Source organism: Scleropages formosus, chromosome 5, assembly GCF_900964775.1.
Source record: "Scleropages formosus chromosome 5, fSclFor1.1, whole genome shotgun sequence".
Lineage (NCBI taxonomy): Eukaryota > Metazoa > Chordata > Actinopteri > Osteoglossiformes > Osteoglossidae > Scleropages > Scleropages formosus.
In genome coordinates this window covers 6,247,931-6,265,094 of record NC_041810.1, presented here as the reverse complement: position 1 = coordinate 6,265,094, position 17,164 = coordinate 6,247,931, and the positions used below count along the sequence as shown (strand labels likewise).

Below are 17,164 nucleotides of genomic sequence, written 5' to 3'. Positions count from 1 at the left end.
GCCTAGCAGTTAAAGACATGGATTTGTCACCTGAAGGGTGCTTGGTCAGGTGTGAACCCTTGCTCTCGCTGTAGTACCCTTTGGAAAGATCCTCACCCTGAGTTGATACAGTAAAAATACCAAGCTCTATGAATGGGTAAATCAGTGTAAGTAGCTTAATGCGGCAGTGCTTTAGAGCAATTGGTACTCATCCAAAATTTGTACAGTATGTTTAACCAGCTGTATAAATGGGTCAGTTGTAAGTTGCTTTATAAAAAAGCATCAGTTGAACAACATATTAAGTGTTCATCTGTATGCAAGTTTGTTCATTTGAACACATCTGTGAGTTCAGTGTATCTATAATATTCACCTTAATAAGCTGGTACTGTGGTAGTTAGAGCTGCTGCCTTTTGACCCAAAGGTCGCAGGTTTAATCTCCACCTCCAGCTGTAGTACCCTTGAGCAAGGTACTTACCCCAAAAATTGCTCCAGTAAAATTACCCAGCTGTAGAAATGGGTGAATGATTGTACGTATGTAATAATTGTGACCATAACATTGTAAGTCGCTTGGGAGAAAAGCGTCAGCTAAGTGAATAAATGTAATTTACGTTACCTAAATGGGGGGGAAGGACTTTAATTCCTTACCAATCCACAAAACACACAATTTGTCAACAGTTCCTCACAATATGGAGTGTAATTTTAGAATGTGAAAAACTCACTACAAAAATTCACTTAAAGGGAATTTTTGCGCTAAGTGTAGGAATATGGTGCACTCTTTTTTTTTTTTTCTTTTTTTTTTTTTAATTGATGTGGTGGAATGTGGGTCTGGTTTCTGTTATCCTGGTTCCGGCCCACAATGGGATTTGGGGAGTCAGAAGTTTCAGCAAGCAGATAATATGGTTGAAAACAAGATTTGTGTTTTCTTCTAGAAGAGTAGTTTCATTCTGGAGCAGTCGGCTGCTGAACATACACAAATCAAACATCCGGAAGATCCGTGCTGCTCACACATAACGTGTTCCACACCTCACTTAACATTTATTGTACAAACTGCAAAGAAGCAAAGTCACTGTTATTAAGAGAGAGCTAAAAGCCAGTAGTTTGACTGTGGGAGTTTTGTTTTATGCTTTAATGCCTTTGCCAATGTGAGCTAAGAGAAATAACATTAGAAAGAAGGCAAACTTTCTTGCTGAAATAAAAACAACCACTTTGTGTATCGCAGATGCTAATATATAACAGTGAAGCTGTTTTTTTTTCCGGTTAAAGTCCCTTAGATGCACAAGTTGTTCAAAAAGTGTTCCTTAAATTTGTGCAATACTGTAAAGCCCTGTTCTCATTGTTGAAAACCTAGAGTGAATTCCCAGAATGTTTTAAGTGGGGTCAAAAAAAGTGAACTGACTTTAAAAAAAAAAAAAAAAAGAAAAGAAAAAGACACTATAATGAAGTATATGATATAAAACCCTGCAACGGACTGACATCTCATCCAAGGCGTGTTCCTTCTCAGCTTCGCACCCAATGCCCCTGCGATAGATTTCCGATCACTGTCATCCTGCCAGGGGGCATGGCGGTGCAGCGGGTTTGGCCGCGTCCTGCTCTCTGGCGCGTCTGGTGCTCGAGTCCTGCTTGGGGTGCCCTGTGACAGACTGGTGCTCTGTCCTGGGTGTGTCCCCTCCCCCTCCGGTTTGCCGCAACCCTGCTTGGGACAACCAGCTTCAGACCGTGTGTGTGTGAGATCCTGCTCAGCAAAAGCAATTTTTGAAATTGGATGGATGGATATAAATGAGGCTGTTCAGTATTGGGCTCTTGTATATAAACAGGGTGTCTCAAAAAATGTCAACACACTTTTAATAGAAGAAATCTGCCAACACTTAATTGTGGAAATGCCTAAATGTTAACTGTGAACAATTTGACCACTGGGCCAAATTCAGCTTTTGTCTGAAATACTTTTTTCTTTCACCATAGAATATCTACCTCCAATACATTTTATCCATGATGCTTTTTTGTAGTGTGAATACTTTTCAAAACACTCCATATGAACTTTTATGATTTCAGTTTAATGTTGCAAGATGGAATTACCGCACTAATTTACCACGTTCCATTTTAAACCTTTTCTTATACATTTTTAATCTGTTTAATTTACTCAAAGGGGCTTGTGGTCATATTAAAAGAACTGTTTACTTTGTGTAAAGTATGCGGACATTTTTGGCAAGGTGACTTTTGTTTTCTATCTGGTAATGTAGAAACTTGCCAATAAATGAAAGAATCTGAGATGAGAAGTTGAAGCAAATTAAGAAAAAGAAAAAAAAAAAAAAAACCATAACCTGAGTCACTGCATTTATGTGATGCTTTTCTCCAAAGCGACTTATTACGTTACTCTACCGCCAACTTTTTACTATCGTCCATGTACCCTAGCAGCATTTATACAGCTAGGCAATTTTGCTGCAGCAATTTATGGTAAGTACCTTGCTCCAGGGTACAACAGCAGTAGGTAAGATTCAAACCGCCACTTCCAGATTGCAATGCAGCAGTCCCGACCGCTTCACTATCAGCTACCGTTAGAAGTTCCAGCTCCGATATTTGCTGTTAAGCAAATTTCATGCACAGTGAAATAAAAGGACAAATATTGAAACAAATATTATCTTATTTACATAAGATATCTAAGAATAGATGATAAGATAATAGATGGTAATATATAAGAAGAGATAATTTAGATAATGTGGGCTGATAACGCTACATAGTATCCATTGTAAGTCGCTTTGGCGAAAAGCATCTGCTAAGTGAATAAATGTAAATGTAAATTTATTCATTTAGCTCACACCTTTATCTGAGGTGGTTTACCATACCAGGACACAGTACACGAATGCTTTTCAGAGTACAGCACTGCAATTAGATGACCATTTTCGGTGGAGTGAAGTGTAATTGTTACAGGAGATCGCCTGAGTAGACAGCATAAATGGGTCTGACAGAAATGGCCCCCTGTGATGCTTTAGATTTGCCAAGTGGGCCACACAGCAACAGTCTCGAGGACTTCGCCTTCGCCCCAAGTGCTGACGAAGGGGACACGGGGAATGCCGGGAAGCCTGCGATCCAACCGTCAGCACAGGAAACGACCTGCAGTCCTCTGGCCGCAAAAAGGATGCATCACAGGACATATTACTGTAACTTTTCCCTCGGTTTGAGTTCCCCGCTTTACTGGCACTTTGGGTTGTTGCTTTTGCTCTCGCTGCTCTCCAGTGAGTAGCTTCTGTGTTACGGAATTGGTGATATTACAATACAATACAATGCAATGTATTCTTACATAGTCCTCTATCCTGAAGGCAGATTTAAAGCACATCCACAAGGTTACATGTAAAACAAATGACAAACCATCACACATTAGATGTTTTCTAAAGATGTTATATCTTAAAATTGAAAGAACAGCTATGATAAGGACAAAAGCAAACAAAGAAATGAATAAATACTTAACTCCATAAATATAAGAAATAGTCATCCTCGATGTTCTTCATGGTTACAAATTGGCCAGTTGACAACAGAAGAAACTCCAGACTTGACACCAAAACTGAAGAAAATAAAAAAACCCCACTTACTACTGTGGTTGGCTTCTATATTGTTGAACGACTGATATGTCTGTATTGATCACTTGTTATAATAGAAAATGTCACATAGATTTTTTTTTTAAAATTTGTATAAATATTGCCTTCAGGTGTGATTGCTTGTCATCTACTTTTTTTTTTTTTTACCCCTACCTGAAGAAGCATTTTACTGCCAAGGTCGTTGAGGAGTATTTTGAACACCTCATACAAAAGGACAAAAACAGCAGACCTTCAGTCGCACCGTAGGCCGGTGGTGCAATGAGCCATTGCTGCCCCAGTATTAAAGCTCTTTTTTCATCCTGTAAAAATTTACAATTTAAAATTTACAATTATTTATTTAGCAGATGCTTTTCTCCAAAGTAACTTCCAACAAACTCTATGTTGTGTTACTAGCCCACACACCTTATTCATCATGGTGACTTACACTGCTATATACACTACTTACACTGGGTCACTCATCCATATATCAGTGGAACACACACTCTCTCTGTCAATCACGCACTATGGGTTAACCTGAACAGCATGTCTTTGGACTGTAGGAGGAAACCAGAGCACCCAAAGACTTCTACTGCTAGATACACTACTTACAATGGGTCACTCATCCATACATCAGTAGAACACACACTCTCTCTGTCACTCACACACCATATCCACCACAAAATCACACAGAAATTAAAAGGATTGTGCGTCTACCTTATCAGCATTTCGGGGACTGTTGCTCAAGTTCCATACATCAGTCAAGGTTACATCTGAACCGCTGCAAATATTGCCGCAGTCTTTGGACTTCCACTTTTTTAAACTGATGCCCAAATGTTAAAATCCATAGAGAAGAACTTAACGTAATTTCCACACACTTTGCTGTTCATTTGAAATGGCTGATTTTACCCCAGGTACGAGCTGCCCGGAATCCATGGCCTTAGCGTCGTCCCGCACAACTCTTTGTGCGGGGGAGGGGTGGCGTCTCTCCGCAGTGACCCTCAGGTGAGACCCGCCAGTCGGAGCAGGATGGTGGAAGGGGGGCTGGGGTTACCCTCAGGGTTTAAACGCCAGTGAAACCCAAAGCAGATCAAAGTGCTGCCCTTTGAGAGACTGAGTGGAATTCCGGAATGTTTCTGGGCCCCTCCTGTTCTGCATAAAATCCCTTTTGAATCCAGTTCATTCATTTGCACTCTCGGTGCTGTACATATATGTTTTCGCTTGTACACACACCTCCTATTGCAGCCTTCCACTCAACATCTCATTGTTTTGCCGAGATAAAATGATGTAACGGATTACACGTTGTACATGTGAAAAAATTTCGGCGAATTATGTCGTTTTTTTCACATGTGCAGTGTAACCTATGACCTCTATGTGTTGCAGGGCAAGACATATGGACAGATGCTGTCGGACTATAAAATCAAAGGTTTACCACATCTGAAGTCCCTCATGGATTAAGTGGAACCGCCTGTGGAATGACATTTTGATGATGAGCCGACAAAACTGCGCCTTAGGTTTGCGTAGCATTGCAGTCACCACTAATGCAGAATTATAATTCCTTTGAATGGCCTGGACAAACCGACATTGTTACACCACTGATACATCATATGTGTTCTTAATGATGTGCTATGATTTCAGTTAAGTGTACGTGATAGAATTCATACTGCTGCATAATGTAGGTTTAAACTGATTCATTGAAATGCACAAATGTAAAAACAAATGCATTAAGCAATATGAATTTCAGTGTTATGGATTATTTTAATGATTAAAGGTTGCTTTTATAAATGCAATTGGAATAATCTAACCGTATTAAATCTTGGAGATTTTATTATTTCTTGTCCTATGTGACTGATTACGTTATTTTAACTTTTTCCTGATATGCTATGCAATAGTATTAGACAAAGCAGGTCTTTTACTCTTGAATCACATGTCCTTTCCTAACCTGCTTACGTTCTTATTTTACCCTTGACTTTAAACACCAATGATGTTTGACATTTTTCCTTTAAATGAGCCTGGGGTTTTTGTGCTCGGTGCTTTTTTCCCATGAAATTTAGTTCTACGAGAAATTTGAGAACACATGGGGCAAAGTCTTTTTTAAGATGTCTTAAAGTCCTGCATGTTTTCCGTTTATATGTCTCTTTGTAAAATTTATTTGTTTAATTTATTTCTCCATTTTCTGTCATATTCCTAACTAGGGCGGCACGGTGTCACAGCAAGTAGTGCTGCTGTCTCACAGTTCCTGGGTGGTGCAAGAAGATGTGGGCTCGATCCCCACTCAGTCTGTGCGTAGTTTGCATGTTCTCCCTGTGTCTGTGTGGGTTTCCTACGGGTGCTCTGGTTTCCTCCCACTGTCCAAAAACATTTTCTTCAGGTTCACCCACAGTGTGTGAGTGACAGAGAGAGCGTGTGTTCCACTGATGTATGGATGAGTGACCCAGTGTAAGTAGTGTATCTAGCAGTGTAAGTTACCGTGGTGAATAAGGTGTGTATGCTCATAACCCTACATAGAGTTTGTTGGAAGTTGCTTTGGAGAAAAGTGTCTGCTCAGTAAACAAGTGTAACTGTTTTCAATTTGTGTTCTTGGGAGACATAAATATGGGGCAAAATGTGGTAATTACTAGGCTTACAGGGACAGTTTCTTCTACAGAATGGGTAGCCACAGAAAACCAAGAAGTCGGGAGATTGTATTTGACAGCTTGGGCAAAACATTGAAATGATCTGTCACAGAAACTGAGTAGTAATTTTTCTGGTGTGTTTTTATGGGAGAGTTAAGGGGTATTTTGATGCACAGAAAGATGATACAAATGTAGCTCACTTGTTCATTGTTCTGGATACTTGGTGCATTTTTGCTTATCGGATGCATGTTAAAATGTCTCAAAAACATATTTGCATTTGAAAGTCTGAAAAGTTGTTGAATAGAGAGCAGGGCAGCGTGAGCAATGACACCACTGCAGGATTGTGAAAGTGCTGAACAGTCAACATCAAAATTCAGGGGAAACAGTTCCCAGTCACCCTGCAACACTCATGTATATATATATATAAAAAAAAAACTTATGAAACTCCTCCATAAGGCTGTGGTGAAGAGAAACACATGCATGGTTGTAAAAAAAAGAGAGACAAAAAGATGTTCTTTAAGACCTATGTGGGGTACTTTATTGAGTCACATTTAGAACACCCTCTTTCTCCAAACATTACCGTAAAACCCTTGAAGTTTGCAGGCATCTCTCATCAGGGCCTGCAAATTCCATTGACACAGGATGTAGGAGAGCAAAAGGTGGAGGCATGGCAGGGAGCCACGAGAAGGTGCCGGAACCAAGAGGGGAAGGACGTGTTTGCACCGCAGACCCAGCCGACTGAGTGCTTTGCCACGAGAAAAATGAATATTCTCTTGAACGGAGAGCAGTAAATCGTGGGTAAATTTTCGGCGTTCCACAGCGCGAAACAAAAAAATATCGTTAACTGACGGGACGCAATAACGCTGCAAAACTTTCGTTTTACGAGTTTGGGAACGGAGAACAAGAAAAACGCAGAGACGCGTCTCCTTGCACGGTTTCGCCGTAAATCAAAATGACGCGGTGGAAGAAAGAAAAAGAAATGCCTTATTATTAGGATGTCAGCGACAATTCATTCATCAAGACACCCTCGTAGCCATCCATCGCCAAGGGCCCTCCAGGCATTTCTGCGCAGCTCCTTTGGTTGGATAGCGAAGGCGACCAGCAGCCTGAGACTGAACAAAGATAAACAGCCTGCCATCAATCATCTCCCTAAAGGCTTCCAACAAGTGGGGACCCGCAGGTCACTTGGTAATCCCCGAAGCTGCCAGAGAGCATTAACCCCATGCCGGGAGCCATTGTTGCTGTGGACCAGGTTGGGGTCCCCTTGTCATCACCCGTGCTCCATATGCACGTACCAAGTCGGGGCGACAGCAGGGGTGCGGCTATATGATCGGTTTCTCTAAGCTCTTAATCTCGTCCCTTTCCGCTCGGCAGGGGTTGGTCGGCCCTCTCGAGCCGCCGAAGCCTTCAGCGAATCGCCCTCAACGCGCAGAAGAAGCTCAGAGACCCTGCATGACGTGACACAAGCTGAGCCGTGAACCTGTTTCCAGCCTCGATCTCAAATGTGGCCGTTTTTCACAAAAGACGCTTTTCATCCAAAACAAACAGATTCCGTTTTATTTCTATGTTACTTGTAAATGTCACGCGTCCTTCGTTTGGTTTTTTTCCAAACCACTAAGGGCAGCAGGTTTCGCCGTGGTTTGGAGCGTCACGTTGCAAATCAAGGCCCCCGGGGTCGAGTACCCGCTCCTGCTGTAACATCATAATAAAGTACTCACCATTCATTTCTCCAGTAGACATTACCCAGCTACATAAAATGGGTAAATAATAAGTACCGCAGTAAACAGACCTGACATCGCAAGTCACCTTAGGAAAAAGACTCTGCCAGATAATAATAACAGTTACGGAATTCACATATATTTGTATTTCTGCGGTATCCGGCTACAAAGCAGGTCTTTCTTTACATGTAGCAGTTTAAGAAAATTGTCCAATTAAGGTTTTCTGCAAATCGGTCTTCCAGCGTGAGGCTTTATAAATGGGTGACTTGTGCTTGCCTCCACAGTTAATTATTGACATATGGTAAAGGTACCCCTGTCTGCCCTGGAAACCCCCATAATGAGCTCCAGCGCTTTTACTTTCCACTTTCATGTCTGAGTCTGGCTGCCCAACATTTCAACTGGCTCCTTTTCAACAGCGCAAAAGCACCATAGTTTGTAACCTGTACGTCGGAGCGTCGGACGCCCCGTCCACTATAGCACCATCGACCAGGGAATTTTTACCCCAGTTCATACAGCACAAACACCCTACTTTATAAATAGATACATTGTTGCAAAGTTGTCTATCTAGCATTATAAGATGCTTTAGACAAAGGGCTTTGGCTGAATAAAGGTTAATCATAATAAAAATGGTAATGAGGTTGCATACATGCTACTCAGCCATGCTTGAGTCATATTTGGTGGTTTTTATGAGAAAGGGTGTTGAAAAGTGTTAGGTCATGGCAGAAGTGTGTCATACTGCCCCAGCAGGCACCGCGGAGTCCCATGCAACATCGGTCCAAAGCAAAATATAACCTGGCATAATGCAACCCGGGGTTTGTCAGGGACAAAGTTGCACTTTTCTGCAGAATTCACATTAAAAATCCTCAAAGTCTTGATGCACTTAGAGGAGGATTAAATGGCCAAATAGTCATAGTGAGTTTTAACCTCACTTTCTCCCCCCTTCTTCTTCTTCTTCTCATGATCTCAGCCCAGCGAGCCAATGGAAGCTCCAACTTGAAGAGAAAGTTCATGATGTCACCCTGTCTCCTCCTCTCACGCACCAGGATAAAGATCTGAATGAAGCCAAGGTCCCCCTTCCAGACACACACACATTCATATCCCCAACATGCTGGAGCTGCTGACGTTCCTCCTGGAGAAGATCTCCTCTTTCGTCACTCTCAGCCTCTTCAGCTTCCTGTCCTCAGGCCAGAGCAGATGCCCCCCTCGCTGTTATGAGAGCTCGAGCTTCCAGAGGGGGGACCTCCTGGAGGTGCCCCGCACCCTCTTCACCCACTTCGGCATCTACCTGGGGGACAACAAGGTGGCCCACCTGATGCCCGACATCATGCCCGTGGTGACCAGCGACAGGAGCCTCATCGACAGCATGGTGACCAACCGCAGGCTGCTCCTGGGCGTCCTCTGCAAGCGCGCGTCCGTGCGCGTGGACACCGTCGAGGACTTCGCCTACGGCTCGCCCGTGCTGCGCGGCGGCGCGGAGCGCGCGCGCAAGAGCCGCGCGCTGGAGCGCGAGGAGGCGGCGCAGCGCGCCGAGGAGCTCGTGGGCAACGTCCCGTACAGCCTGCTGTGGTACAACTGCGAGCACTTCGCCACCTACTGCAGATACGGCGCGGCGTCGAGCTTCCAGACGGACAGGGTAATAAAAAAAAAAAAAAAGAAAAATAGATGAAAAAAAAAAATAGATATATTATAAAGAAGGTGATCAGGTGTGATGAACATCGGTTCATAATTATATATCATGGTGGAAAGAAACAAATTAACTGCACTTAGAATCACACCTCTGCATCTAAGTGTCTCTTCCAGATAATGAACACACTGCATTTTCTATGAGATCATGTACGTCGCTTTGGAGAAAAGCGTCTGATAAATGAATACATGTTGTAACTGTAAATGTGTTTAACTCGGATAATCGTCACAACCGCAGTCATACGGGCAGCTGGCGGAGTAACACTATGAAGCGGGTCGTCGCCCTGCGATCCCAAGGTTCCCGCCTCGAATTCCACGCCTCGTGCGATTCTTACCCTCCATCACCTCGAATCGCTTCGAGTAAAAACGACCCAGCCGCTGAAAAGGGTAAATCGCTGTGCAATTGACTGGGAAAAGGCGCCTGTTAAGTAGGAATAATCCATCCATCTATTTAAACTGCTTTTCAGGGGAGGGTCGCGGTGGTCCGGAGCCTATCCAGAAGCATAGGGTGTGAGGCAGGGTGGGGCTCCAGAAACCCTCATCGGAGGGCAATAATAATAGTAATAATAGTCACGATGATAATACTACTACTGCCACCACTATTAATAATGTTTTATTTCATTGTATGTTCAAAGGGGCAAAAACTGGCTGTTTCATTTTCCAATATTGTTTAACGTTTAAATTGTTTAATTAAAAATGTTTTGAAACACATTCTGGCACTAAATCATGACAACAGCATATTTTAATACTGTATCTGCTTAATGAACAGAAAATGTCCTAGGGATGCTGATAAAATAAACTAGCCATTAATTAGTATATATAGTGTATATGTATAGTATATATACAGTACAGAGCCATATTTGTACATCCTACTGCAGTACTTGTATTACAGTGTGATTGTTCTTGCAACTTTCTACTCCTTTATGGCAATAACTGCATGAAATCTCCTCAAATGTGACCTGTTCTGCTAAAGCTTTGGGTGACGAACAGTCCTGGTGAAAGACTAGCTGTTATAAAGCATGATTGTCTTATCGATGCAGTAAAAAGATTGTTTCTCTAAAAGGAACGAGATATAGAATTCATCCATGGAAAGTCATCACCATAGTTCAGTTTCATAGTTCGAAGAAAGACGGAACTCTTGACAATCAGTCAGGAACTGCTGATTATATTACATCATTTGCTTTTTGTCATTTTTACACAGCAACATTCAGTCAAATGTTTCAAACAATTTGTGTTACTTTTCATTATTTAGCTCAGGCCTATCGGCGATGTTACTTGTTTGCACTCTCCATGGTACTGATATCTTTGCTATTATCCCTCAACAAAAAAAAAGATTTTAAAATACGCTATGTCGATAATGATATATAAAGTCTGAATTTTCTTGGGATATTCAGACAGTCTGAACCAAGACTTTTGAAAGCTTACTGAACTATGTATGAGCCTTTCCCTTTGAATTATGGTCTCAATGATAAAATTTTGATAAAAATGTTTCAGTTATGCACATTTTGAATGGAGGCTATCATCGGTGTTGAATAGATATAACTGTGGCTTCTTTCCCTATAGTTCTGTGAATGCCTGAAGTCGGTCATCAGAGACCAGAGGAGCCTCCTCTTCTCTCTTCTCCTGGGAATGATGTTTACCATCTACCATGGATTGACACCCACAGCTACACTGCCTGCTGTGATCATCCCATTTATTCTCTGGATGGTAGAATAAGAGACATTAGTCGACAAAACTGGCAAAAATCACCTGTATGTATATGTGTGTGTGTGTGTGTGTGAGAGAGAGAGAAATTTGTGTAGAATACAGTATTAATATGTTAATATTAACTGAGAAGTGTTATATATGTCAGAACATGCTGTTTTTGTGCAATTTAACTTACTGTGTAAGTCCAAATTGCTTCTTTAACAGTTTATGTGAATTTAACTATGCACTGTGTGTACTTTTGATTGAAATGCAGCCAGCAGTCCACTTAAACACTTCACCACCTTTTTCCCTCCTTTGCCCTCCTCCTCCTCCTCTTCCTCTTCCACCTCTCTTACCGAGGACGATTTTGCCTTGCTCTTTTGACAAAAAGTCAACTCCATCGCTGAAAACCTCTCAGCATCAACCTGTCCCATCCATGCTGAGACTCCCAGTCATTCAGTGCATTTGAATCCCTATCAAAAGCTGAAATCTCCAACCTTCTGCTCTCACACAGAGCCGCCACCTGCTCTCTTGATCCCATCCCTTCGCTGCTCTTACACGTCATTTCCCCAAACATATTTCTTTCAGCTCTCCTATCATTAACTCCTCACTTTCTTCTGATTGCTTCCCATCTACCTTCAAAACTGCTCACAACTCAATCACAGTTAAAGAAACTCTCCGGACTCAAACACATGCCCACACACCTCTTTTCTATCTTTAACATCCAACCAATTACCAGTTATTTGTATTTCTCGCCTAGAATTATTTCCTTGATGGTTATCAGTCCACGGAGACTGTCCTCCTGGTTGCACCCGATTCTCTCCAGTCGGCCAGACCGGCCTCTCCCTACCTTGGCCGTCATTCTAATAGACCTGTCTGCAGCATTTCTAATTGTCAACCACCAGATTCCTCTTGCCTCTTTGACATCTTGCAATCAAAGAAAGATCTTTGAAATTGTTTGAGTTTTACCAGTCATTGAGATCTTGTCAGGTGGATCAGTGTGGCTCCCTGTCTTCTCCTCACTCTCCCTCAGCCAGAGTTCCCCGGGGCTCTGTACTGGTCTCTCAGACACAAAACTCAAATTTCTGCTTCTCAATACATCAAAGCCATAACCTGGTCCTGCAGATACATCCTGCAGGATCCACTCTTACCTCACAACACACTGTACACAATTTCTGATACAGTCCATTGTGATATCCCACCAGGACTCTCTTCTCCCTGGTCTTCTGGCATCTGCTATCAAACGACTCCAGCTGATCCAGAATGCTGCTGGACAACTTGAATTTGAGCTACCAAAGCTTTTCCACGTATCTCCCCTCCTCATTTCTCTCCGTTGACTAGCTGTAGCTGCATGCGTTAAGTTTATACCCTAGAAGACCATCAAAGGATCTACGCCCTAGTACCAACAGGAGCTGATCTTTCACCACACCCAGAATGCTGTGATCCTCCACCTCTGGCCTCTTGGTAGCCTCAGTCACAGCAAAAAAGGTCCAAAATCAAAAGCACAGAGGTTCTTGGTTCTGCCTCCAGTGTGATGGAATGAGCTCCCACTGTTACTTCTAACTGCTGAAACCCACAGATGATTCAGGAGCCTCAAAACACATAGTTTTTGGACCCACTTCTGCCCTAATCAACTATTCGATCCTGCTCTATCTTTCACTGCATTGTATGTTAAAATAAAATGAATATGTATAATATGTATGTTTTAAAAATTACTCCCTAACAATTCTATATACAGCTATTTGTGTAAAGTATGCTGGCAAAACTGTTTTGGATCCAGTTGACTGTACTTCTTGAAAAGCATAAGAGCAACTTTATCTCCATCTTTTGGTACAGTGCACTGTTTACTCTGAGTTATACATTGATGTAGGTAAAAGTGTATGCAAGTTAACAAATGTAATCATTTGTCTCTTTTAATTTACACTTTCATTCATTATTGTTTATTTTTTCAAAAACTAACAATTACATTATTAGTCCCATATTTTATTGTATATCAAGGAATGTTACATTTGATATATATCAAGGAAAATAATTTATCTGTGAAATATATGCATGTTTATTATTATTTGTTCAAGTGCCTCTTTTTAATTGTAAATAGTTCATTGCTGATTCCTAAATTTTTATAATGGTTAAAAGAAAAAATAAACCAAAACTTTACAATTCTGATACTTTTGTCTTGCTTTAAGCAATGGTCTTCAAATGTGCAAAGCTGGCTAATTTTCCAAAATCACAGCAGGTCATAATAAAGCTTAAACGCAAAGTGCTGCACAATTTTAGTGAAGTATGTTAAGACCGACAGAATTCTTCATCATCCCAAACTCTCTTTAGAAATTAGCTTCTATAGTGCTGCGTCTGTAAAAGACAATGCAACTAAATTATTCCACTACTCTGCTTTATCAGTATTCTTTTTAAATGCAAAACTAAATTATGCACAATTGTGAGGTTACCGTTTTTGTTGATATTCGACATCACCTCTCATAGGGTGATAGAGGGAAAGAGGTGTGAAATCATCAAACTGAAGAGCACAGTACATTTAGCATTAACAATAACAAAAATTATCATTTTGACTTAATAGCCCTAATAGTCTCCTCCAAGGCATTCGCATAATTAACCAAATCAGTATTAGTGACGCTCATGAAGAAGATGAGCTAAGTCAACAGGGCCTGATGTTTCTGGTGGCATTATCTTGTGCCACTGTGTTGATAATAAACCCATTAACTTTTAAAACACCCTGGGAGGAGCTTTGAAACTGAAATCTTGGGGGGTCCTTAAATTTACATTTATTTATTCAGCAGACACTTTTCTCCAAAGAGACTTCCAATGAACTCTATGTAGTGTTATCAGCCCACACACCTTATTCACCGTGGTGACTTACACTGCTAGATACACTACTTGCACTGGGTCACTCATCCATACATCAATGGAACACACACACTCTCTCTGTCACTCACACGCTATGGGGGAACCTGAATAGCACATCATTGGACTCTGGGAGGAAACCAGAGCACCCAGAGGAAATCCACGCAGACACGGGGAGAGAACATGCAAACGCCACTAAACGGGGATCAAACCCATGTCCTCTCGCACCACCCAGGTGCTGTGAGACAGCAGAGCTACTCAATTTAAACTAAAACAATGCTCCTCGCTTAAAAGGGTCTTAAACCTGCAGAGTGAGCAACATCTGCAGCCATCTTCCATTACATTAAAACCACTAATTTTGTGTCTTGTTTCCAAGCGTGTTGCTGGGCTATACACACCAAAAACAAAATAAAATCCTCTGAGCAGTTAGCAGTTCACAAAAGAAGACTTAGAACGCAGGCCTTGAAACTAATGTGTCTCCCTGAAAAACACCCCTTTGTCTTCAGCTCAGCAGGGAAACTTGGCACATTCATATTCTAATGGTCCAGTTTGTCTGAATAGGTCTTATTTGCAAGAGGCACCAAGAGAAAATCTACATTTACAAAGAAAGAAACAATAGGGAGAGGAAATTAATCACAAGTCATTGCTCAGATAATTACACGGCTGTTCAGGGAGATAAGAAATGACAAATTATAACGGTTCCTTATTTATGTTTTATATGTGGATAGTAGGTACGGAAGCCACCCATAAAGGTGCTGCGTTGTAAGTGGATCACTGTCCAGTAGAGAGAGCCATTAGCTCACCCCTGACAAATATTGTAGTTATATATTTATTATAACAATAATATAACAATACAAATATATATTTATTTAATTTATTTATATATAGAAAAATTACAGTGCTGTTGCTGGAATACTTTGTTAAACAGGATTATTCCTAATGTTGTGTGATAGGTTTTCCAGTGTCGACCTGCATTTACAGCTTCATTGTTCCTTTCTATTTTTTTATCTGAATGAAATATACATTTACATTTGTTCATTTTGCAGACGCTTTTGTCCAAAGTGACGTACATCTCAGCAAAAGTACAATTTATGCATTACATTAAGAGAAGGAGACATAGCTGCAGACATGAAAGTCTCAAGCAAACCTAGTTTGTTCCCTGCTACTTGCTGCACCGAGGTTCATCGTTTCGGTAGGTGCATAAGACACAGGATAGACAAATCCCGATACCCACACCAAGGTTTTTTTTTTTTATTTATTAAATATTATAAGATACACAAATGAGCAGTACAATACCAGAGTAATGGCTGAATAAATGCTGTATCTGGGGATGCTTCTGGAATTACGATGCGTGAACAGTTACACCATAGACGAGCTGGAGAGATCTTTAATATACAAATTTTGGCTACTTTTTGAAGAAATATTTCACATCTTACAGGCCTAAAAATCCATTTTTATTTAGCTGTGACTCACACACTTCTCAATAGTGAAAACTTTTTAAAAAAATCTTATTGCAGTATGAACCCCCCCCAAACTTTATTTAATACCATAAGCATTACAACACACCAAAATTCAAAATCACAAAGACACAAAAACACATAGATAATATCATTAAAACCTTTCTCATCACAGAGATTATTCACTCATCTAAACACAAACTCATCTTTCCAAATTCAAAGTGAAAAAAAAAACACCAATTTAAAAACAAGTAGAAATATTCACCTTAAGAACAGGACTTTTAAACTCTTGACCTTTAAGCTTTTAAGAAAAACGGTAAAAAAAAAAAAAAAAGTACACACACACACGGTCTGAAGCTGCTTGTCCCAGAGGATTGCAGTGAACTGGAACTGAGTCCAGCAGCACAGAGTGCAGGGCTGGAGCAGGAGGGGACACACCCAGGATGGGATGCCAGTCCATTGCAAGGCACCTCAAGCAGGACTTGAGCCCCACACCCCTGAGAGGGCAGGCCCCGACAAAGCTTGCTGCGCCCCCCCAAAAGAAAAATACCCAGGCATTTATCTTAAACTCTGATATTACTCTGTCATTTCCAGTTTTAAAATGCATCAACATTCACACAACATACATACAACACACATTCAAAACATTGTAACAGCTGGTATTGTAGTGGCACGAGCTGCTGCCTTTGGATCCAAAGGTCACAGGTTCAATCACCACTTCTGGCTATAATACCCTTGAGCAAGGTACTTACCCCAAAATTGCTCCAGTAAAATTACCCAGCTGTATAAATGAGTAAATAATTGTAAATACCTCAACAGTGTAAGTTGCTTTGGATGAAAGTATCAACTACATGAATAAGTGTAATATATACAGTAATTATAGGACAGCTGCTACCTCTAGACCTAAAAGTCACAGGTTTGAGTCTCACTTCAGGCTGTAGTACCCTTGAGCAAGGTAACTACTCTTAAGATTTCTTCAGTAGATTTACTTAGCTGTATGGTAAATAATTGTAAATACCTCAACAGTGTAAGTTGCTTTGGAGAAAAGTGTCAGCTAAAATAGTAAATATAAAACATTATTCAATCTAAAATGGCATAAAGGTTTGCCCAAACTGAATTCTCCCTCCTTCTATTGCAATATGAATATGATGAAAATATTAAAAACAGCACAATCACAGCAGATGATGTTGAGCCATCTGGTCACAGTAGAGCAGCGTATGAATACCAGTCAGATACAAGGTTGAAATCAAGAACACAACCAAAACCTGAGAACGGTTCATAAGGCAGTGTTAGGGATGCCTCTTCAGTTAATGCATTCCAATATTAAGCAAAGACCCAGTACTTTCTAGCAGGCCCTGAGTGAACCGGTGAACTTGAATGCCCTCCAAGACATGGGTTCTAAAGTCACCATCATGTTGAGATGAATACAAAATCAGTGCTGCATTGGCTGAGAAAGTGGCCAAGATGAACTCTGGGTGTGAAGGAAGTTTATCTGAGCAGTACCAAGCTTTCATTTAACTTGGGTGATGATCCATTGATGGTCATTCAACTTGCCCTCCCCCCCCCATCTCAAATTCTTGGCCATTAAAAGGCTGAAAGCT

At 41.1% G+C, this 17,164-nt stretch overlaps 1 protein-coding gene across 1 annotated transcript; it reads left to right on the top strand.

Moving 5' to 3' along the window:
• Positions 1–8,980: 8,980 nt before the first annotated feature.
• On the top strand, positions 8,981–11,277 carry LOC108930780 (lecithin retinol acyltransferase-like). The gene is made up of 2 exons (XM_029251855.1): positions 8,981–9,511; positions 11,125–11,277. Exons 1-2 carry the CDS (start codon positions 8,984–8,986, stop codon positions 11,275–11,277), a joined length of 681 nt encoding a protein of 226 aa, XP_029107688.1. The 5' UTR covers positions 8,981–8,983.
• The last annotated feature ends 5,887 nt before the right edge of the window (positions 11,278–17,164 follow it).